This window comes from Prionailurus viverrinus, chromosome B1 (genome assembly GCF_022837055.1).
Source record: "Prionailurus viverrinus isolate Anna chromosome B1, UM_Priviv_1.0, whole genome shotgun sequence".
NCBI classification, from domain to species: Eukaryota; Metazoa; Chordata; class Mammalia; order Carnivora; family Felidae; genus Prionailurus; species Prionailurus viverrinus.
Window position 1 is genome coordinate 99,628,050 of NC_062564.1, and position 25,342 is coordinate 99,653,391.

At 37.6% G+C, this 25,342-nt stretch overlaps 1 protein-coding gene across 1 annotated transcript in view; it reads right to left on the reverse strand.

Annotated features, from left to right (window-relative positions):
- FAT4 (FAT atypical cadherin 4) overlaps positions 1–24,709 on the reverse strand; it is a 175,486-nt gene extending 150,777 nt beyond the window's left edge. Inside the window, exon 1 of the mRNA XM_047856786.1 lies at positions 19,053–24,709. Coding sequence (XP_047712742.1) covers positions 19,053–24,227 — 5,175 coding nt within the window. The 5' untranslated portion in view covers positions 24,228–24,709. The remainder of the gene's footprint in view (positions 1–19,052) is intronic.
- Between the last annotated feature and the right edge of the window lie 633 nt (positions 24,710–25,342).

Sequence of the window (25,342 nt, forward strand, 5' to 3'; positions counted from 1 at the left end):
ACTCAGAAGGCTAAATTAAAATAAAATGCAATGGCAAACACATGATTATTTGGTTTATAATATGAACTATGAACATAGAACTCACCAATATTTTTCAGATTAATGGATATATATGTATATGTATACATATATGTTATGAAACATAACAATATAGCTATTAAACTATATATAAAACAGTTATGAAACAATTTGACTAACAAATCTTGGCCACTGACCTTGTTCTTTGTAGTGGCAGCCTAAATAAATTTCTTAAGAAAAGAAATATTTTGCAAGTGTATTAAGATGATTTATAATACAGATTGAAATGTGCTGCCTGGTACAGAAAGTAGAAATCCAAAGAATATGGCCATCATTCAGTAATGATAATCTAAACAGTGAGACTGAGCAGACTGAGCAGTCAGGAATATAAAAGGAGCCCTAAAAAGTAAAAATATAAATATCTGAATTTTTAAATATAAAAACAAACTAGGAGAAACCTTTTGCACATTAAATAAAAAGTCATGTTAAAAAAATACTCTTTTAAATACATATATCTCAAGCTCTCAATTTTAAAAATTCTATTTTTAGTTTGTTTTTTAAATATGAAATTCAACATACACTATAAAATTAAGTAAAATATATCATATAATAATTAATAAATTGGCAAATATTATTTTGATTAGAAGTCTACCCTTAGAATACATTTACATTAAGTAAGAAACAAAAAACTATAAAAGTATATTTTAATTATTTACTTTAAAAATAATTTAGTTATTAATTTTTCTAAGTCAATGTATTCCTCATGCAAACACATAGTGAAAGAGATAACTCAGCAATTCTCACATAACCTTGTTTTAGAATGATAAATCAAGTAACTATAAAATTTCAAATCACTACAATTATACTTATTGGCAAATTTAATGAATCTCTTTTGTAGGATAAATTAGTTATTAATAATTTCAGACACTGTAAGACAGGCTTATGTACACAAAATTAGACATTTTTATGTGTTTTTTTAATTCAGAAAAATAAATGTCTGTAAGTGAAACAGTTCTGACCAGTCAATAAAGAGCTAATTGATTAAATTTATTCATGTTCCAGTGAGTTTTCAGGTTTTCCCTCATGGTCCTAAAATTTGTTTTCCTATTTTTGTTGGTATAATACTTTGCCCAACCCTGTATACATGTAAATATACAAAAAAACATTTAATTTACTTGATTATGAAGATTTGTGTGTGTCCTGAACAAGAAACAACAAAAATCCGTCTCTTTGGTAACCACCCCACACGAACATCTTATATTAAATTGTCCACTGAAGAAGGAACTCGGATTCTTATTTTAACTGTAAATAATAAATATGTAACTTCAGCTACAGGATCTCAATAAAAATTAAAAATAATATTCAAATTAGAATACCAAAAGCTACCATAACAACAGCAATTTCAATTTCATATTTTATAAAATAAAAGCTATTTGTTTAATACTTGAACTATAAGATTTAGAATTGAGTTTAATAAAAATTTTAGTCTCAAAAACATCTTTTTATACAGTATTTCATATTGGTACCATCTACTTGGTGCTTTATCAACATCAATTACCATGTTGAAAATTTAGAAGTTTATAGATGATAAGTTAGAATGATTTTATAGTACTATTTAATGTGCTTCATATAAAACACTCATATGTAATATTAAGATAATCATGTCTTTACTCCATTCATTCATTCAACCACAGTTTAATAATGCCAAGATCATTATTTACTTCAAAAAAATTATACTTTGTTACCATTTGATGAACTTTTTAGACAAAATACTTCGGAATATTTCCTGTCACCTTTGTTCACAGAACCTCAAAGATTTCATTTTGCTTAACTTTATGTATTCATTTTATAAAATGAAAGAATGAAAGGACATTTAGGAAATCATTAATCTTTTATATATGAGGGAAAGCCACACATAGTCTCAATAAATCAATGTCTTTGGAAGACACAAAAGATTTCTGGTTTAATTCAAAATCCTTTATTTAAAATGCCAAATGTCTCTATATTATGCAGAAGTGTTCCAGATGGCTAGGCACGTGTTTCAATTAAGCTAAATTACAATTTTTTCAACTGTTCTCTTACTCTGTTATGTATAGAATGTGACATGTATAGCTACTGATTGTATCTTGGTTGCTGCAGGTAAAAATTCTTATTCGTGAATATAAATGCTTTTTAGATAAGGGTGAATATACACAAATTTAAAAACATTACACAACATATAAGTCGAAACTTTAAAAAGATCTTGACGGAATGATGGATCTTATTTGAGTATATGATGGATCCTATTTTTTTTAATAGTTCTATTAATGATTAATCAATTTTCTCATACCTGGACATTTCTATAGTTCCCATGATTTCACTTCTCAGAAAACTTCAGAAATAGGAAATACTTTAAGACTCCACACTGATAGCAAATGTATAACCATTGGACTATAATATGAAAACTAAGAGGTCTTCCTCAGATAAGTCAGTAAAGTCTGTAATACATCATTTACTATTAGATCTAATTAATGTAACTGCTTGTATAAAACCTAACCTAGTAAAGAATAACGGTATCTTATAATGAGGTCTGTGGCCATTTGCATCAGAATCACTTGCGGGACTTGTTAAAATGACAGGTTCCAAGGATCTCTCTTGAATCTTATGAAAAACAATCTACATTTCAAATAATTATCTACATAAGGGATTCTGGTGTGCATTAAGTTTTGAAAAGTCATCAAACTACAAGATATCACTGTGTGAAAATTAAGTATTTTAAAAAGTTTAAATTTTGCTTCAGTTGAATATTTCCAAGTAGAAAAAATAAACGCTCTGAAAAACCATGTTGAAGAAAATGCTCTTTTTGTACATTCCCATATTTTGTATGAGTCAGTGACACCAGTGATATTTAAAAAAAATATTTTCCAGGTTATTTGCTTGAAGTCCTGGATCAACATTTGGACAATTTTTTAGATTTATGACTCATTCCAAAAAAAAGACTTAAAGTGTTAGCTTAAAAAGCATCTATGCAATTATATACATATGTATGTATGTAATTTACAAATAATATGCCATTACAATGAAAATATTAATGACTTTTTTTAAAGGTTCCCAAACTGATAAATTTGTTAACAACTTCAGCTGAATTGTGCTATTGGCTCGGATGAGTTCTGCAGTTCATGCCTGGGTTCCAGTCCCTGCTCTTTTTCTTTCTAATTGTATGACTCAAAGTGATCAAATTTGTCCTTCCTAAGCCTAAGTTTTCTCATCTGTAAAATGCTAATAGCAGCATCTGTTTCATAGAATTATTTTGAGATTTGAATTAAAAAGCATAGGTAGCCATCAGTTCTCAAGAAATAGTTCATATTGTTTAAGGCACAGTTGCTATTATTGTTTAATAATTATTATTTAATAACCATGGTGTTATTGTTTAATAGCTATTAGCAGAGATGGAAATAATGTTGAAGACAGATGAATGAACATAGTTGCTGAGCAAGATGTACAAATATGTCATCAAATGTCGTCATGTGCCGAGGCATTTAAGGCAAAGATGGATCTTATGGGCAGAGATGAGAGCAGCACACAATGGACCTGTGTCCTGCTGTAAGGAAGGAGCACACATGAGGACTGAGAAGCAGCCTTACATCAGCTACACTACAGTATCACTGGGATGAGGCCAATAGTGGGCATACCTTAAATCAAACTCCGTTCACTTACATAGGGATTTATAGAATATAAATGAAAATAATTTTACTTCAAGTAGTTCAAATTATGCAGACAGCCTTAGAAAGCCAGTCACTGAATGCTTACGTAGGATAAATAATCTCAATTGTGTAAAAGCAGATGCTACAATTAACTGGTAAAACTTTTTTCATCATAGCAGCCTTTATGTTTTCAGATAATGGTTTAGGTGACCTTTGTCTTCCTACCATGCTGTTGTCTCTTGAAAGTGTGCATCTGGAAAATGCAAATGTCAATCTCTAGTACTGAACAGTATGCCTGGCCTATTGAATACTGGAATGGAAGTTGAGAATGGGAAGGCAATACAAAGGCAAATACATTGTTTAAAATAAAAAATAAGAACAAGGTCATAACCAAAAAAAAACAAACTTATGATTGCCAGAGAGGAGGTGGGCGGGGGGAATGGGTGAAACAGGTGACAGGGACTAAGGGGTGCACTTGTTGTGATGAGCACCCAGTGTTGAATGAAAGTGTTGAATCACTATATTGTAAACCTGAAACTAATATTATACTGTATGTTTACTAATTGGAATTTCAATACAAATTTTAAAAAATCATAACAATGTCCTAATTTAGAAGTCCTTGGTTATCGCCTAAGCGGCAACGTGCAGAAACAAGACTTAGCAAGGTGAACATAGACATTTGGGCAAATGGCCAGGAAAAAGACTAATATCTCTTCATCCTATGTCTATCTTTCATCTTAGAAGAAAACTGGAAATCCTAAGCAGGTTGAATTCTCTACTGGGAAAAACTGCAAGAAAGCTCTCAAATTTGTTCTCATTTGAAGGCAGGAAGAAAAAGATGAGGTATCATTTATGCAGTTCTCAACGTTACATCTTTGAGATATCTTTGATATCTTGCCTGATCAAAGACAAAATTACCATCTATGTAAATGAAAAGGTGACCTAATACTTTGGGGGAATATCCTGTGTACATTTACTCATTTTATCTCTCTAAGCAGCTCTGTGAAATAGGTATCAAAGCATCAGTGTCCTTTTTTGTGAATCTGTGTCAGAAAGTTGTTTTGAGATGCTCCAAATATTGAGAAAATGACTTTAATATTTGAAACTCTTATCAGAACACAGTGTATAAATTGGATAATGCTCATCTGGCTCCGTATTACATTAAAACTTTAAGAAGAATCCTGCAATTTACTTAAATCATAGGCAAACTTGAGATTTTGAAAACTATGTCACTTCCCTGTCATAGCTAATAATCTTTATTTCCTTAGTTATATATTTCAGCTCAGTAATCATTGTTACTTAAAAATTAGTTTTCAACCTGATATATTATAATGAAGAAAATTACCACAGAGGTAATTTTTAATGTGCTTCCTTTAATAATTTTCCTAAAACTAGGAAATAGAACATATAAGTTTGGTTTTGTTTCCTGTATGCATGGTATCATTAGAAATGTCATCACAATTCTCCTATAAACAGTAGCTATTTACATACCAGTAGCTGTTTACATTTTTTTTTTTTTTAATCATTGCCTTCTGGACCACACAAGGAGCAACTGAACACAGCATCAATAAAAGTAAACCAAAGTCTTAGGAAAGTCTGCACTGCTATGTGTACTGGATATTTTTGTCCCAACCCTTAATAAGTAAAGTGGTTAGAACTCCATTCCTTTAACAGATGAAGACGCTGTAACTCAGAGAAGTTTAGCGTCTGCTTCAAGGTCACACAGCATGAAAGGGTAAAGCCAAGATTTGATCAAAATTATTCTGACTCCTAAATTTATGTTTATTTTTGTGTTTAACCATGCATGCACAACTGCACTCAATATTAAGAATAACACGGGACTCCCTCAGAAAGTAAAGTACATGTTAAATTCTTTAATCAAATTAGAAGAAAAATAAATTTAGAAAAACTTAAGTTACGAAAATAAAATTTAAATCATAGTTTTACTTCTTCAAATGTTTGCCTTGTGATTAAAACTTACACTGTTTACTAATATAATACATTTACTTAGGCCGTTTCTTTCAAATACTATGTGAGGTAGAAGGTAGAGACAAGCTAAGAAGTAAAATGTACAATGTGATTTATTTAAATTTAGATAATGTGTAACAAACACTTGTCTCCCAGAAGATCTCCTGGAAATACTGTTCAATAGCAATGCTGCTCCACTATATAATATTTACCACATCATTTTTTTAAACAAAAATGGATTCTTTGAATGTATTTTCTCTTAGTTGCTGAGCAACAAAATATTCTTCATCTCAGTACAAACACACTGATACCCACAAAGAAAAAGTGCTGAGAAGAAATTACAATCATAGACACCTCTATCAGCTCCAGCCATCTGTGTTCGGTTTGACCCAAATTTTTGGCAAGCTTATGTTGTCCCTCCCATCCCAAACCATCTTGTCCTATAAAGAAAATTTTTACTCCTACTTCCTTCATTGTCCAGCAAGTCAGAGGTCAAGTGGTGTTCTAAATCTGCCAGGCTCAGACTTCAAATACTAAGGATTCATTGTATTTAACTTACTTGTAATTAATTACAACCTCAGTGGATAAACAAATAACTTTCCCTATTTTATTATGCAAAGTAATAAAATACTAAGTTGCCATTACAATACGTGCAGTTGTGCCCTACTTAGTCATACACATGAAATAGTATTTTAATCTTCTTAGTGAAGAATGTAAGGTAGCATCTTAAAAACTAGCCTATGAATTAACTCTTTGCAGCAATTAAAGGACATAGGCTCTTGCTAATGAGAAATGCTACAATATAGCAATACAGTCAATTCAAATAACATTTAGTAACTGAATCTGTTTCTTAGAAATGATCTAAGGCACAGATTGCTAGATATGTGCCAAGTGTTTTAAAGAATTGCCTTAAATTTACCAATTATGCCTTTAAAAATACAAGTCTCCTGATACATTAAGCTAAAACTATACTGAAAACCCCTGTAAGTCAGGATTTCCCTGTGATGTGCTGCAGATATGTTAATGTGAAAACCCCAACAGGAATGCTCTTTGTTTGACTATAAAATATTAACCTACCACATGAAATAAAGCCAAACATAAGCACTTTACCAATAGGGAATCTCTTCTGACCCAGACATAAATAATTTGTCAAGATCACACTTTTACAATTTGCCATAAACCCACAGTGAAAGACATTGCAATAAAGAGATGTTGAAAATCTGTCATTGTACTAGTGAGAGTACCACTGACAAAGAAAATAAGATCTCTTTTTAAGAATCTGTGAGACAAATTCCCCTTAGGTCCTGAGGTTTAGAAAAATCTATATACATTTTGTTTGTTAGTTTAAATCTATATATTTTTTTGTTAACACTTATGCATGTATGTGTTTGTTTAGTCTTACAACACTATGACTTACATACTTCATCTCATTTCTTTGATTTGGCCTTTAGAAAGCAAACATAAACTCAGTGGGCTACCTAAGCCATACATTTCTGTAAACTAATCATATACTCCAGGATTCTTTAGCGATCGCTTATTTTTACTTCCTAGAGATTCATTAAATTATTTTTCTTTTATTGTAATCCGTTTCATGTCCTCTGTAGAATGAAGTGAATGCGTATATAAATGTAAACTCTAATTATTTTGACTAAAGCTCAAAGAGTTATATGCTATAGAACACTACCCCAAGCAAGAGGGAAGGCCATTGTCTCTGGGTATACGCTTATTTTGAAATTTTCAGTTAAGTAACAGAACAGTTTTCTTTCCAGGGAAATGTTTTAACTATGAATTAGATAACTCTCACTTAAGAAATTGCCAGAAGTTTTGTGTTTGTAAAAATCAAGGTAATTTTGAAGAAAAGATAATTCTATCTTTGTTTGATGAAGACAATTGGACTTCCATTAAGAGAACTGCATCAAGTAGTTGACAAAAAATATTTTCAAAATAAGTTCATGAATAAACACACAATTTTGTGTTAGTTGATATGTCACTACCATTACTGAAAACTGGAGAGATGAAAATGCCCCATGTAAATCAAAGACAAGGCTTCAAAATGATATGGACAATGTCTCATAAGCATCTAAGCTTCTAAACAAAGTTTCTGGATTAATAAATTGCTCCATTTAAGGGACTATAACTATTATTGAATTATGTCAAAAACAATAAAATGGCGCATGGATAAATAGCATTAATTTAACCACAGATTGGACAATGTGGTTTCATGTCAAGCACATCGACCAAAGGTCAGAAAGACCCAGATGTGGTCTAGATTTGTGACCACAGCAAAATCATAAAATTCTCTGTGCCTTGTCTTTAAAATGAAGAGAACACCTGACTTACCTCCTTACAGACTTGTTAGGGAAGTCAAGGGGAAAGGGGGATAGTGCTCCACGACACTTTAGAATAGAAAGTATTCTTTAATGTTAATAGTTCTGTGCATATCTGTATTTTGGAAAAAAAGAGGAGGAATTTACAGATTTTACTGAGTACTTCTTTTTTTCCCCTTGCATTAAGCTATGAAATGGGTATTGTCATTCAAATTTTATACAGGAGGAACATGAGAGTAGCTGTGACAACCTTTGAATTGAGATTTTTCCAAATCAAAAGCATACATTCTGCCCACTATACCTCAGTCACGATGAATTACTAAGCAACATATTCTCTGCTGTATTTTATTAATCAGATTTACTAACATTATTGATGTGAAATGTTGATCAAGGACAGTAAATTTGAAAAAAAAAAGAATGGCAATACCTACATTTACTAATATTGAAAGTACTAATAAAAAAAAACAGTCTATGTATTCATCCTTCTGCTCAAGAGCTACATAATTTACGGCAAGTTAAGATTTGCTCTCTAAAGCAAAACTAGGTAAGTTCCAAGAAAATGAGAAGACCTGCTCATAGTGTAGCTATGTTGCAATATATATTTTAGAATGTTCCACTTCATCAAAATATCTATAAAATAAGAGTTAGTGATCTCACTGTACTTCAGACACTAATGATTTCTGGACTTTGGGTTACAAGGTTTCTTTTTTTTTTTTTTGCCAGTCTAGTTTTACAGCCTCTGTCATTGTATCCAGGAAAATCAATCCATGCCAATTAGCTAGCTTCACTAATTTCAGAAGAAGCTCCATAGCTTGGCTTGAGATATGAAAAATGACTCCTTTACTCCAGCATGCATCTCTGACTTGAGCTCCTGGCATTTAAGCAGCCTATTAGCCATGTGTTCAACAGTAATTCCTGAGTTTATCAAAGATTTACTGAATGTCTGAATAGGGCCAGCCCTATTGTAGGTGCTGGGAATTCAACAGTAATAAACAGATAAAAATTTTCCCCCGTATGGAATATATATTTTGGAGAGAAGACATGTCATAAACAAAATAAAGAAGTAACATATGTGTTATGGTGGGTGATGATAGAGTCTAAGGAGAAACAAAAAGAAGAAAACAGAAAAAGGAAGGTTGAGGGAAGGAGAACTTTGCAAGGTGACTTTGAGAAAAGATGTGAGATAAATTCAAGGCAAGCAGTCCAAGCAGAGGGCACAGCTAGCACTGAGGCTGGAGCACCGGAGGCTGGGGCCTGGAGCCCTCACTGTGGTTGCTGAGCAAGCTCAGTAAGAACAGCCAGGAGAAAAAAAAAGCCAGAAAAGTAAACAACAAGAGCTGGTCACATAGGGCCTTATGAATTACTGTAAGGATTTGACTTTCATTATGAGTGAAATGGAAAGTCATGGGCTTTTGAGCAAATGAGTGAAATAATCTGACCTGCAACTTATTTTTTTTATTTTTTCAAGTTTGTTGGTTTGTTTGTTTGTTTATTTATTTATTTATTTATTTATTTAGAGAGAAAGCATGGAATGCATGAGTGGGAGAGGGGCAGAAAGACGGAGATAGAGAGTCCCAAGTGGGAATCTGATCTCATGAACAGTGAGATCATGACCTAAACCAAAATCAGGAGTCAGATGCTCAACTGACTGAGCCACCCAAACACCCCTGATCTACATTTGAAGGATCATTCTAACTGCTACACTCAATTAAAGTGTCAAGGACAGAAGTAGGAAGCTCATTTAATTCATTCATTTATTCACTCATTCATGTATTCATTCATTCATTCATTCATTCATTCATTCTACAAAAACTTATTATGTGCCTACTATGTTCCAAGTAATTTTTTAGTCTCTTGAGGTACATCAGTAAACATAGCAGATAAATATACCTGTCCTTGTGGAACTTCATTCTAGTGGGAAAAAGACATAATCAAAATTATAGATCGGTAACTTATATCACACACACACTTAAGCATGTAGATAGATATATGGATGGATGGATGGATAGATAGATAGATAGATAGATAGATAATTGAAAGTAATGAGATGGATTGACTTCTCATTGGAATAGTATAGATTAGAAAGGGAAACATTTCAAGAACTGATTCCAGGGGCATTCCAACATTTAGCATTTGGGAGATAAGAAGAAGTGGTGAGGGTAAATCCTATAGGGGAAGAATGTGAAAAACTACAGTGGAGAAGGCAGGATGAGGAGGTGGCTACAGTGATGTTAGTAAAGGAAGATTAATTCTCAGTTATGTGAGATATAAGCAAATACTGGAAGAGAGGAAATTATCCAAATGAGAGGAAATTATCCGAACAGATATCTAGAGGAAAGAATGTTCTATGTGGAAGGAAGGGCCAGGAGCAAAGGCTCCAAGGCAGATGTGTACCTAGAAAGTCCTGGGAATAACAAGACACCAGTGTGGGTAAAGCAGATAAGCAAGGGAAGAGAATAGTAGGAATGGATTTTGGAAATTAATGAGAAAATGTCTTCAATAATCTAATAAAAGGATGATAGGGTCTTAGACCAAGGTAGTAAATGGTAGAAGTGCTGAGAAATGATCCAGTTTCTGGACATATTTTTAAAAGATCCAAGATTAGTTAAACAGATGGTATGTAAGGTGGTGAGGAGTCAAAGATGATTCCAAGATTTTTGGCCTGAACAATTAGAAGATTGCAATTGCCATTAATTGAGAAGGAGATGGCTAAGAGTAAAGCAGACTTTTACTGGGGAAGATATCAGGAGGTCAGATTTGGAAATCTTAATTTAAAATAGCTAATAAGAACCCAATCAAACATGATGAATAAGTAGTTGGTTATGTAAAAAATGGGATTCAGGAGAAATACATACGGTAGAAACAAAATTTTGGAGTCATCAATGTATATATGTTATTTGAAACCATAAGACTGAGATCCTCAAGGAAATAAGTGTACATTGAAATGAGAAGAGTTTCAAGAACTGATTCCAGCGATATTACAACATTTAGAATTTAAGAACATAGAGAGAAGCTGGTAAAGATAATTGAGAAGAAATTGGTCAAAGAAATAGGATTAAAAATCCACAGTATGATTATTTAGAAGTATGTATACAATAAGCACTGGGAACTGACTATTGGATGTAGAAATGTGGCTATCATGGTGGCCACATGGTAAGAACAATTTTCATTGGAGTGGCAGCAGGGAAGCCTGATGAGGTGAATTTAGAGATAGTAAGAAGAGAGAAGGCAGGTATAGGCAACTTTTTGAAATTTTGCTGAAAAGGGAAGAAAATAATAAATGAGGCAGTAACTGGAAGAATGGGAAATCAAAATGAAGAACGTACAGATTATAGGTCCATTTGTTCAAGCCTAACTGAAATAAAGATTAATAGGGAGCTAAAGTAATCCTACCACTAGATAATTACTTAAATTTAAATTTACCCTGTATTTCTTCAGCCACTGGTATGAAGAAATATCAAAATACAAAAACAACTTTTTACACAGTAAATATTGTATGCAGATGAGACTACAGAAAGTATCAACCACTCTTACAGTACATAGTGTTCGTCAGTGCTGAGGAGTCAGACTGCTGGGCTCAAATCCTGCTTCCAGTGTAAACCAGATACATAAACTTAACCTCCACTAGCCTCAGAATTGTCATTTGTCAAGTGATGAGACGTTGTCATATGAGTCTCCAACAGTATTGTGAAGGCAAGACAATGCCCAGTGCTTACCACTGTCTGACATAATGTAAGCACTTTACATATGTTAAAATCTATAAATGACAAAACATTTCAGAAAAATATCAAATAATCTGAAACAAATAATCAGTAATAACCCCATTGGTTCCCAACTGCCAGTTGTCAAACAGGGTTTGTAAATGTTCCTCAATTAGTGTTCTTTAATTGTTCCTTAAAGTCTAATTTTTACTCACTGATTGTTTCTTAAATATGGATATCTGTCTGGAAATTGAAAAAGACTGTGTGCCTATAGTCAATTCTTGATTACCACATATTTATTATCGGCCAATTAGATTATATTTCTTCCTTATGACTTTACTGTCCATTTTGTCTCAGGATCTTAACACAAGGGAAAATCCAACAGTCTTTGCATAATGGTTGCATACATACTCACATATATTATATATGGTAATATATAATATATTACATGTGTGTACTTCATAAAGAATATTTGTCTAATAGAATTTTTTCATTTGTCTCCATTCCTTATACTCTCTCCTTCTTATTTAATCTACTAAAACAGGCCACTGGTGTCACAGACTGCTTAAAGCCTGAAAGCATTAGAAAGTATTTACCATAGTTTATATCGAGGACACTTTAAGGGACTTTTAAACTCATCTTGGCCCAAATCATTTGCCAGTTATTTTTTTCCTATATCTACTCACAAGCTCCTAATTCTAAATACTACCTACTTTCATGGTTATTATAAAAAGCTCAACTTTAGATTTATTAATTCTTGGAATAGGGGACCCACCTTGGGGCCTGTGGAATCCTTTATAGTCACTAATTCAACAGTCCCTCACAGCTAATGAGGCTCCTAGGTAGTTTTTCATTGTAATGATGACAAAGTGCAAGCTGTAGACAATACAATGAAAAATCGATTCCACAAAACGCTAAGTACATAAATACTTTTCCAAAATATTCTTAGACAAGTCGTCTCAAAATCTATTGGAACAAAAAGGAATTAAAATGATTAGGGTTTTAATAAAGGCACAAAAAAAGACATTATAAATTAATCAGAAGATAAATTATGTCTATGGAAATCTATTACCAAAACAGAGAGACCAAATCAAGCATCCTGAAGCCATGTATAAATATGGAGCATGAGCTTAATTGGCCATCAGTACTCCTGTCTGTAATACACATTTGCCCATGTCTTGAAAATTTAATTACAATATCTTGTTTAAAAACGTATCAATAAGAAAAAAATAAAATCGAAAAAATCACAGGTTGTTTTTTTAAAAGAACACTCTGGAGATCAAAGGCAGAAAAGCAATAAAATGTTTTCTTCCTTTTAATATAAGCCTCACAGTCCATCCATTCCAACATCATCATATTCTGTGGAGTGTAAGATTTGTCATCTGTTAATCCAAAAACGGATTCTCCACCTTAGTAAATCACAGCAACTACTTCCAAACTGTACAGTACTGTGTATTAGGAGAGGCACTAGCAACACCTGTGCCCTTCATTTGTCTCCAGGTCCCCTCTCCTGTTCTGACCCTTCCTGCCTGCTCCAGAGGCACCTCCATATGTCCCGATTTGGGCTTGCTACCACCACTAACTGACCCATAACGATGTACAGAGTCTGCTGATGGCCATGACTAAAGCAGGCGAAAACCAGGTTTCCCTTAGTTCAGACAATATATACTACTACTTTTCAAAAACTGTTTAACAATAAATAAGGGCATGAAAACAAGATTACTAAAAACATTATATATATATATGTATATATATATACTCAAATATACAGTATATACAGTGTATATATACAGTGTATATACAGTGTATACAGTATATATACAGTGTATATACAGTATATACAGTGTGTGTGTATATATATATATATATATATATATACTCAAATCTACAGAGTAAAGCACCCTTCTTTTAACTAAACCCACAGATTGCCCTGGCTTTACAGAATAGTAGGTGTGCGTACAAATAATGGACTTAGCAAGTCCGGATGTGATTTTCCTTTCTATCTATCTGAATTAAAGCAAATTATTTAACTTTTCTGAGACTGTTTCTACAGCTGTGAAGTGGGAATGATATTACCAGTGTTACGAGGCTCAAATAATACATTCTCAAAGCACTTAGCACAATGACTGAACATAGCAATACTCAATGCATGTTATTATAATTGTTACTATTGTTATTACTTTAATATTATTATTTACCCAGTTCTGTTGCTTACATTTTCCCTGTAAGGGATGATACACAAGATATATAGATATTTAATCTAAGGGTCACTAACTCTGTTTCTAAAGCCTCTAGAAGACAACCATTTCTTTTTTTATTTTTTAAGCTTATTTATTTACTTTGAGAGACAGTGAGAGAGAGAGAGATCGTGAACTGGGGCAGTGCTGTCTCTACAGAAGGAGAGAGAGAGAATCCCAAGCAGGGTTCTCACTATCAGCAGGAGCCTGACGTGGGGCTGGATCTCACAAACCGGAAGATCATGACCTGAGCCAAAATCAAGTCACACACTTAACCAACGGAGCCACCCCTGTGACCTGAAGACAATCATTTCTAAACTTGGGTCTTCAGCACTAAACTTACATATGTCCCATCATTCCTCTTAGAAATCTCGATGGTGTTCATTGTGAAAATAAATTAATTTATCCAATAATAAATAAATTAAATAAAAAATAAATTAATTAAGTATCCAATTGCTGAAACTCATTTCTAATTGGTAATGTCATAATCCGTTCACCTAATATCCTAAACACGCTCTTAATAGACTATTTCTGGTGGCCTTTGTTAAATGGAAATGTAAAAATCTCATTACCTAGGCCAATGGTTCTCCCTTGGTGCAAATGGGGCTTAAGGCATACCAGAAACCCATTAGAGAGGCCTGGGAAGTCAAAACTGTCTTTGTAATAATGCCAAACAGTGCTCGCCTTTTTCTCTGTATTGACATGTATACTAGAGATGCAAAAGCAACGATGGGCAAAACCGCTGGTGCCTTGGCGCAAATTAAAGCAGTAGCTCTAGAGTATTCCAGCAGCGATTGTATTCTTCACTGCGAGGCACTGACAGAAAAAATGCAGTGCCAGTTTCACCTAGAAACCGAAGAAAAATTTTTGAAGAAGTATCAAAATTATTAAATGTATTAAATCTAGGCCCTCAAAACTCCATGTTTTCAACATTTTGTATGACAAATAGTAGAATGTGCACAAAGAATCATGAATCTGTACCTCAGTACTGGAGTTGTCTCAAAGAAAAGCAGGTGTATGATGCACTGCAAGCTAAGCGAGCTGCTTTATATATGGAATACAGGTTTTACTTAAGAGAACAAATGACAGGGAAACTATACATTTTTAGACCTGGATATGTGTGGCAGACATTTGTTCATTAGCAGATGAACGAAGGGAACCCAACACCTCATGGAAAACAAGAATATAAGTTGCTGATAAAGAAAATTTGAGCTTTCAAGTAAAAATTCAAATGCTGAAAAACTTCTAAGCATTGTCAGGATGTTGAGAGTCCATATTCAAAGATCTTCTTGATAAGATTCTTACCGGTTATACCAATATTTTCCAAATGATCAATTCCTGATATTTCTAAGTCATACATAGGTAAAAAAAGATCCATTCAAAATGCAAGGTCAGACAGGTATTTTTATGCAACAAAGTATGAAAAGTTCACTAAGAGGGTTTGAAATTCCATGCTGTAAGTAAGTTTTAGGAAGCTGCCACTTGTGGACTTCTGGTGTAGTATCAAAAGAAAATTGACAATCATCTGAAAATAACGTATGTCTCCCTTATCCAACTTCATAGACCTGAGTGAGATGGGCTCTTTTCATATACTTTAATCAGAACAATGTAATACAATGGAATGAATGAGAAGATTTGAGAATCCAGCTGTGTTCTCTTAAGCCAGACATTAAAGGGATTTCTGAAAATGTAAAACAAAAAAATAATGTCTCTTTTTCCATTATCTTGTAAGTTTGCGGAAACATTTTCAATAAAATAAGACTATGTGTTTAACATGATTTTTAAACAAACTAATAAATATTAAAAAACTTTCTCAGTCTTAATGTTCAAAATGGCAAAGATCAGTAGATAAGACACACCTAAACAAAAGCCCTATGAAGTCCTTGACAATTACTAAGAGCAGAAAGGGGTCTTGAGACTAACAAATTTGATAACTTTGAGCTGGACACATACACAGTCTCTCCTTCCATTTAAACCCTTATTCCATGTGACACCACCCACCTAAGTTTCCCTTTCCTCTTTGAGTGTTCTGACAATCCTCAATACGCTAGTAGAAGAGAGATGATTGGCACGTCCTTACGTTCTCAATTCAATTCATTGTCAAGATCGAGTTTACTAACTTCCTCCATTTCCCCAGCTTCTCTCTGTCAAGTTATTCTTGAGGCAAAAGAAAACATATTCTGGTCTTAATTCTTCTATAATCTCATTTAACAACCATGTACTGAGCACCTATTACACCTCAGGTATATACTACACTCTGAGATAATAAAGATCAATGAAACAAAACCTCTGACATGGTTGAGGTCCAACCAAGTCCCTAAGTTCTATGTTTCCATACAATATGTATTTAAAAAGAAATGTTCATTGAAGTACTACATCCCTATTTTTTTGTTGAACCTAGAAAAACAATACAACCTTTATATCAGTTGTTCTAACATAATCAAGATTTTCTAAGAATACTAAGACCCAAAAGTATAATAAACCTTGTATCTGCGACTCAGAAGCCAGTCTTTAAAGACTCCTATTTATATCAAAGTTTTAGATGTGAAAAGTAGAGTAAGTGAAGGTTTACAACTGGACAGAAATCTGGAATGAACAAGATCAGAGCCAGAGTCCCCTGCCTCTCTCCGCAAGTGTCAGAGATTAAAAAAAAGAATGCAGATTAAATCATTTCTCTTTTACCCACTGACCCTCTGCTTGCCAATGGAATGTGATCAGCCATGACTCTAGCCAGAAACCTGAGTAAGCAACCCAGGCTCCTATCAGTGCACATGAATCTTTTTTTTTTTTTTTTTAATGTATTAGAGCAAAGTTTGCACTTGAGAACAACTGAAAAATCATCTCTGACAACCAGAGGTAACTTATAACTTATTTCTGCACAATCATGGTAAATTAATTGAGCAGAAGGGAAAAAGAACTTTATTATATATACTCGAATGATACAACCAACAATAATATGAAACTCTAGCTTCCAACTACTGCTTTCAATATTCTTTGGAGAAACACATTTGCTTTTAATTATAGGAGTGGTTGGAGCTTTGGAAACTCAAACTTGGTTTACAATTTCAGCACTTTAGTTCACAGAAAATACCCTGAAAGTTTTTTTTTTTCTTCTAAAAAATCACCATAATGAGTTACCTCAGATTTTTAAATAAATAGGGTGCAGTTAATATGAACAACTTTTTATATTGGTGTTATTTGATATTAAAAAAGTAACAGACATACTATTCCCTATTACTAGCAAAATGACTTATAATTATTACTTTTTAATTCTCATACCTATTGCAGAGACAGTAGTATTTAATAAACTTAAGCTAAGTCATTCTTTGCATATTTAATGAATAAATAACAAGACAAAATAAATCTAATGATACCAGTGAGCATTTAGTCTCATTCTCCATGTTGTTCTAATAAACTGTAATGCATTGAACCAAACAACAACAGCCAGTAACATAATTTGTTTTACAGTTTAATAAATTCATCTAAAGTCTAAAATGACTTAATTGCCCATCTTGAATAAATATTTCAGTTTTCAAACTACTTAAATCTCCTTACCTAGTAAATAATCCCTGAGAAGGAAGGTGGAAATAGAGGGTCAGTTAATGTGAGGGATGACCTGAAATTAATATAAAATTACATGTAAATCATGGGCTAAGTTACATCAAATAGTTCACCATATAAGCCATGTGTTAAGATCTTTAAAAAGCTAATTAGGTAAAAGAGGACATTTGGGTTACAAGTCCCTTCAGGGCTATGTATGTAAGATAAAACTGAATTGCACTTAGAATTATAACTCTAAGAATTATATCTCTATTAAGAATTATATCTCTAATTATATCTCTAATATCCTCTAGGACATGAAGATGCTGCTCTATGTGCAGAATAGATACAGCTAGCTATTACAAAAAAATCACAAGGGATTAAAAAGATAGTAATAATAAAAGAACATTTTAAATGAAGAAAACCCCTCACCTCTTCCCAGCCCCCCAAGAAAGAAAGCAAGAAAACAAATATGTAAGCCTCAATTTTACTAGTATATTGTGTCTGGGTTACTGCCAAGTATCACAAACCACACTTGATATTTTGTGTTTTTGGCTGAGTGACACTAGAATGTCTTTGAGGGGAGTGGAGGAAAAGAAGAAACTTAGAAAACAGCGAACAAGAGCTTTCCAGAGGATAGCTGTGTGATTTCTAGTTGATTATCAAAACAACTTTGGAAGTAATTTAATTAAAATACAAATCAGTAATACATAGAGGTAGTAGCCTAAAATACACCCCAGGGAAGACCAGGCTTCAAATTCTCTTGGCATATGCCAGAGACCCTAACTTCTTACCCATCAGCAGACAGAACAACATGTGCCTATAGCATAGTGCTGAACACATATTTGTATCAAGAAGCACCTTCTAATCTCTGATAATTCACAGTACATTACACGCTTTCATTCAAGAGGGAAGAGAAAGGATTACCCTAAGTCAGAAGATAGTGCCTCCAGTGTAAAAGCAGATGAAATCAGGAATCTCCCCAAACTTGGCTCAGCACATTAAAATTAGTCACTGTCTATAAAGAAGCTGCCAAGACTGCTGAGGATGTGAAAGTTAATACTGTCCTGATGTAAACTGCCAGTCTGTACTGTGTTTGCGTTACACCCCTCCCAAAAAACTATGCTTATAATGCTGATTTCTACCAAACTTCTTCAGTTTGGAATAGAAATTTAAGCCTGAAATTGCCCATTCTCTACTAGACTTCCTTACTGAGAGGTGTCTAATTAGTGCACTGATTTAATTTAGATACATGTTTTCTGTTTTTTTTTTTTTGTTTGTTTTGTTTCTTTGTTTTGCACTTATGAAATGGCTAGATTTCTCCTTGGCCTTATACATATGATTGCAATGAGGTAAAGTATAAGATAAAAACTGTTCACTGTTTGGTTTTGACCAAGATTAAAGCTAAATTTTATGTGATTCTTGTTAGTTTTTGTAACAGAACACTTTATATGCTCCTGCCAGTATTATTAACAGTAAACATTGAAGGTAAATAATTGTAGAAAGCAAACAGAAAGAGAACAATCTTTCTAAAAAGCACATCAATAAATAGTTCATAAATGACTACAAAATCATTACCTCTGCTCTCTGTGTTCTGGGAAAAGCAGTTGACTTTTCTATGGCATAAACATCCACCAGGTAAAGACATGCTCCTTGCTCCCGGTCCAGAATGGCTGCAGTCTGAATTATGCCAGTTTGTCGTCCAATAGTAAAGAGACGTCCAACAGTTTTTTCTTCACAACGAACTGAAACAATATAATACTCCACTGGGGCTTCAGATCCTCTAGGGCTAGCTGCTTCTATTGATATTACATTGGTACCAATGGGCTCACCTTCCTTCAAAATAGTTATATATTTGGGTTGAGTAAAAACAGGTCCATCAAGGCCTTGAAGAATGATGGTCAATTCAGTGGTTGATTTCCTCCTTTCAGGGCCAAGGTCTGTTGCTGAAACTATGAGGTTATAGATCAGCTGTGAAGGCACCAGTGCTGAAGCCACTCTCAAGTCTCCACTGTAACGATCCACAATGAAGGTGTCTGTGTCCCCATTGATGATCTCATACTCCACTTCTCCATTAGCCCCTTCATCTGGGTCCGCAGCCATTATTGTTGTCAGGACAGAACCAATCACAGCTGAAGGGTCTGCAGCAAGGGCATTTTGTGATATAAACATTGGAACGTTGTCATTGAGGTCTGTGACCAAAATGGTCACGTTTTTCAAAGCATACCGTCTAGTTTCTATAGGCACAGCTTGATCATTGGCTTTTACAGTTAACTCAAAGAGATTAGCAAATTCCCGATCTATTTCAGCATTGGTATATATAGTGCCTTTGACTTCATCTATGCCAAAGTGGTTGCCCCTGGGCATCTGTTGAATGATCGTATAGGATAGTTGCCCATTAATGTCTGCATCAGGGTCATGTGCAGTCACTGAAATGACAGACGTTCCAATGGGAATGTTCTCAACAATAGACTTGAAAATATCCCCAGGAGGAAAGCTAGGAGGATTGTCATTAAAGTCCCTCACATGTATAACTACTGACATTGTAGATGAACGAGGAGGCCTTCCTTGGTCTTTTGCTGTTATATTTAATTTGTACAAAGACTGTGTTTCAAAGTCCAATTTTTTGGCAAGAAAAATACTGCCAGTGTTTGGGCTTATGCTAAAAGTTCCATGGTTGTTAGTTCCAGTAATACTATAATGTAAATCAGCATTGTCACCTGAATCTGAGTCAGTTGCAGTAACAGAAGACACGAGTTCACCAATTCTCATGTTTTCCAAAACATCAACAAACAGCGTTGATTTAGGGAAAGAAGGGGTATTGTCATTTTCATCTAAAATATCAATATTTAAGGTACAGGTTGAATTGAGGGAGATTGCACCTGAATCCACTGCTTGAATTACAAGGGAATAGGCAGGTGTTGCTTCATAGTCTAATTTGCCAATTAGCGTCACCTGACCAGAGGTACTGTCTATAGCAAATTGTCTTTCTTCATTTCCTTTCATTACAGAGTAATGAATAAGTCCATTATTACCTTCATCAACGTCTGAGGCAGATACTCTTAAAACTTGTGTCAGGTTGGCTGCTGACTCTGATATTGTAGCTTGGTAAAAGTCTTTTAAAAACTTGGGAGCATTATCATTTATATCCTTCATGTAAACATGTACTGTAGCCTGATCCTTGAGAGGCTGAGGGAGCCCCTGATCTGTTGCAATGACTGTAAAGCTGAACACTGCAGTCCCTCTCTGCCTCATGAGAGACTCCCTGTCAAACTGACGAGTATTAGTAATTTCCCCACTAATAGCATGCAACTCAAAATCTGGCTGCACCATTTCAAAAGAATACCTTACTTCTCCATTTGGCCCAAAGTCTTTATCTATAGCATTTACTTTGCCCACAAATGACCCGGCTCTCTGTTCCTCTTCAAAGTAAAATGTGTAATTCGTACTGTTAAAAAGAGGTCTGTTATCATTTACATCTTCTAAAATTACAGTAACATTCACAGTAGCACTAAGGGGTTCCACTGCTCTGTCAGAAGCAACAACCAGTAAAACATATCTGTCTTGAAGTTCACGGTCCAGTTCACTCTTTATATACAATTGACCATCTGGGAATATGCCAAAAGCATCCCCTGTATTTCCTTCAGCAATGCTGTAGGCAATTTCACCATTCGCTCCTGAATCCTTATCAAAAGCTTGTACTTTAAAGAATCGAGAATTCACAGGTTCTGACTCAGAAAGGGTGACCTCATAAGAGAGTTGGTCAAACACGGGTGGGTTGTCATTTACATCATGAACATAAACCGTTAAGATGAAACTAGAGGAGAGCTGTGGGACACCCATATCAGATGCCACGATCTCTATTTGGTAGGAACCAGCATGAACATCCAGGGGACCTAGCAGACTAATATTACCATTCTTTTCATTGATAGTAAACAGGTTCTTGGGGTTCTGCTTCAGGCTATAGAGTACCATGCCATTGACACCTTCATCAGGGTCCACGGCTTTGGCTTGGAAAATGCTGTGACCTGCCTGCCAATTCTCCACCACGTTTACACTCTCTACTGCCTGGAGGAAATGGGGAGAGTTGTCATTCAAATCCTTAACTGTTATATTAACCATAGTGTCTCCAGTCACTGTGCCCCCACTGGCCACTACTTTCAGCTGATAAAAGGATTGCTCTTCTCTGTCAATCACACTTGCTGTGGTAAGCTGCCCAGTGACCTGGTTGATAGCAAACATACCTTTCTGATCCCCAGTAGTAATGAGATAACTGATGTTGGCATTGAGATCCATGGTAGATGCAGACACACTACCCACATGATATCCCAGAGCCACATTCTCAAAGACCACGAAGCTGTAGGCAGCCTGGCTGAATACAGGCGGGTTGTCTTGAGTGTCCAGTACAGTGATGGTTACTATTGCCTGGTTGGGAGACTGCAAATTGCCACCATCAGTAGCCACTATTTGCAACTGGTAAGCTGTTTTTTCTTCTCTGTCTAGGGCCATTCTTGTAGAAATAACCCCACTCTGAGCATTGACTTGAAACCGAGACCTGTCCCCGGCTGATATACTATATTTGACAGTTCCATTGAGACCCAAGTCTGGGTCAGTGGCAGACACTGTAGTGATGTAACTTCCTCCAGGCTCATTCTCCTGGATATGAGCAAAGTACTGGACTGGGTAAAACACAGGGCTGTTGTCATTCATATCCAGGAGACTCACGTTTATTCGAGCCATTGAGGACTGGGGAGGGGAGCCCAGATCCGTGGCCAGGACCAATAGGGAGTAGAAAGCTTGCTCCTCTCTGTCCAAGGAGGCGACAGTGCTCAACCTCCCAGACACAGGATCCAGGCGGAAGGATCTCTGGTCAGTCTCGGCCTCTTGCAGGGAGAAGCGCACTGTCCCGTTGTCACCCAGGTCCCTATCAGTTGCCCTGAGCACCAGTAGCTCTGTCCCTGTTGGGGCATTCTCAACCACAGACACATCATACCCTTCTGGCTGGCTAAATACTGGCTTTTCATCATTCACATCCAGGAGAGTCACTACAAGTTGGGCATAGGAAAACTTGGGGTGAACCCCCTGGTCCCGAGCACTGATATTCAGTACAATCTGGGAAGCGAGTTCACGGTCCAAGCCCCCAGCAACCCCAGTGGTCACCAGGCCACTATGTTCACTGATATGGAACCAACCTAGTCCATTGCCAGAGACGATGCTGTAACGAAGATTAGCATTGAGACCAGAGTCGCCATCAGTGGCAGATACTCCACTCACATAGCTTCCCGGGGGCGCCTCCTCGCTCAGGTTCACTCTGTACACCTGCTGCGCAAAGACAGGAGGGTGGTCATTGATGTCATTTACGAAAATCACCAGGCTTGCCACAGAAGAACGCGCCTGGACCGCTGCGCCAGGGGGCGCCCCGTAGTTATCTGAGACCGAAACTGTCAGGTTGTAAGACGGAATGCGCTCTCGGTCTAGGGCGCTGGCCACTTTGATGAGGCTCAGGTTAGGCACTTTGCTGCTCTGCACCTCAAAGTGGCGCTGCTCATTGCCCCCTAGAATCTGCACGGAAATGTTCCCGTTGGCCGCGGGCGAGTCTGCGTCCGTCACGGTGAGCAGAGCCACCACAGTGCCCACTTGAGCGTTCTCATCTACCGAGGCGTAGCGCGAGGTGGCGGGGAAGTAGCGGAATTTCACCACCGGGTCATTGTCGTTGACATCCAGCAGCTGAATGAGCGCCTCGGCACGCCCAGTGAGGGAAGGCACGCCTCGGTCCATAGCTTGCACGGTAAGCGAGTACTGGCGCCTGGCCTCAAAGTCCAGGGGCTCCCGCACCGTGATAAGCCCCGTTTCGGGGTCCATTTGGAAGGGAGTTCCCTCGTCCTGCAGCCGATAGCGGATGTCCGCATTGGTGCCCTCGTCCGCGTCCGCCGCCGCCACCTGGAGGACGCTGGAGCCCACGGCCGCGTCCTCAGGCACCCCCGCCTGGTAGTGGGAACTGCCAAAAACTGGGGGGTTGTCATTTATGTCTTGCACAGTCACGTTTACCTGGAGGTAGCCCCGTCGCTTCGGCTCGCCCTTGTCCTCCACTTCCACCAATAGCTGGTACTGCGGTGTGACCTCGCGGTCCAGCCCGCCCTTGGACACGAGATGCAGAAACGCACCCTCGCCGCTCGGGTTCAGGGTGATGTCCAGGCGGAAGCGCCCCGCCTCGTTGCCCTGGATGATGCGGTAAGAGCGATGGTCCACACCGTTGGAGCCGATGTCCGAGTCGGTGGCCGTATCCAAGATGACTTGGCGCCCGCTGCTACTGTCCTCCTTGAAAGTGACCACGATGGAGGGGTCGGGGAAGACGGGGGCGTTGTCGTTGAGGTCCCGCACCAGCACTCGCACTTCGGTGGGGTAGGTGGGAGAGCTGGAAAGGACCACCAGGTTGATCACGTCGCTGGGCAAGCTCTCGCGGTCGATGGTGGCGGTGGTGTAGAGGGCCCCGGTGCTACTGTTTATGGCAAACAGGGCGTGGCTTTCGCTGAGCCGGTAGGTGAAGCCGGGGCGCGTCTGGATGGTGCCCACCAGCGTGCCGGGAGGCTGCTCCTCCAGCACTTGGAACACCTGGCGCTGCTCGGCCCCGCTGACCCGGGCCGGCCCAGGGAGCTGTGAGAGCAGCCAAAAGACCCGGAGGAGCTGAAATACCGACAGAGTGGGCAGCTGGAGCCACGGGCGTCCAGGAGCCCCGTCTGCTGCCAAGTCCATGGTCCTGGCTCCCTGGAACGGTGTGATGAAGAGAAGGAAGAAACGAAGCGAAAAGAATAAGAGCAGGGATTAGGTAGCCCCAGCAAATACTGAGGCCGATAGCTCTGCGAGCTCTATTTCAAAGACCCTCCAGCCCAGCAAGAGCAAATCGCGTCAGAGAAAGGCTCCAGGTAGCCATCTGGACTTGTAGGACGAGAGAGATGCCCTGACGAAAAAGCGTCCAGGCATTCCGCGGGACACTCCAGTGCGCTGATGAATTCCCAGAAAAGTTTCTCAACCCCCCTACATTCTTCCCCGCCTTTCACTTTGTGTTAGAATCCAGACAGTCTGAGCGTTTTCGCCCGGGTATGGACGTGGATCGGGAGAGGTTGCTTGTATTCAAGGTATATGAGGAATCATTGCAAACAATTGTCTTCAGAAACTTTAGAACTTACCCGGGGCGACGAAACCGAAGAGGCAAGGAAGAACAAACGTCGGTAGCGGTAGCGACGTGTGGAAAGAACAATTGCGCACGGGGGAGGGGGCGGTGGGGCACCAGGAGATTATCGAATTCCTTTCCCCAAAGCTGGAGACGAAGGGTTTCCTCGAGTCCCCACTCCTCAACAGCAGGGCTGCAAGGCCCCTCCAACAGGGCTGCACAAGTGGCCGCTGCGAGCCCCGGCGCCGGCGTCGGCGCTCCTGCAGCCGGAGATTGCGTTCGGAGCGCTGGCGTTGGAGCTAGGGCTCCGGTACCCGGGAGCGCTCAGCTCCGTCCCTTCGCCTCCAGCCGCCGCCGCCGCCGCCCCTGCTGCGGCTTCGAGCCGGTGGTCGCGCGCAGGCAACATCCACTGCTCCCCACCATTTTTTTTTTTTTTTACCTCTGCCGAGGTGCCTGCCGACTCATTATTTGTACATCCAAATCGAGTGCAGGTTCGTCCCCCTTTCTTCTGGGCCTCGCAGGGGTCGGGCAGGAGCAGCGCGCGGCCCCCGGGTCCCCTCCCCTCACCATGCCAGGGGGATCGGTTCTCCGGCGGCCCGGGTCAGACGCCCACTCTAGCGCGCCTCGACCCTGCCCGCGTTATCTTTGCTTTTATTGTCCCGTGTCAGTTTCACTTTGTAATCCACGAGCCTTTTTG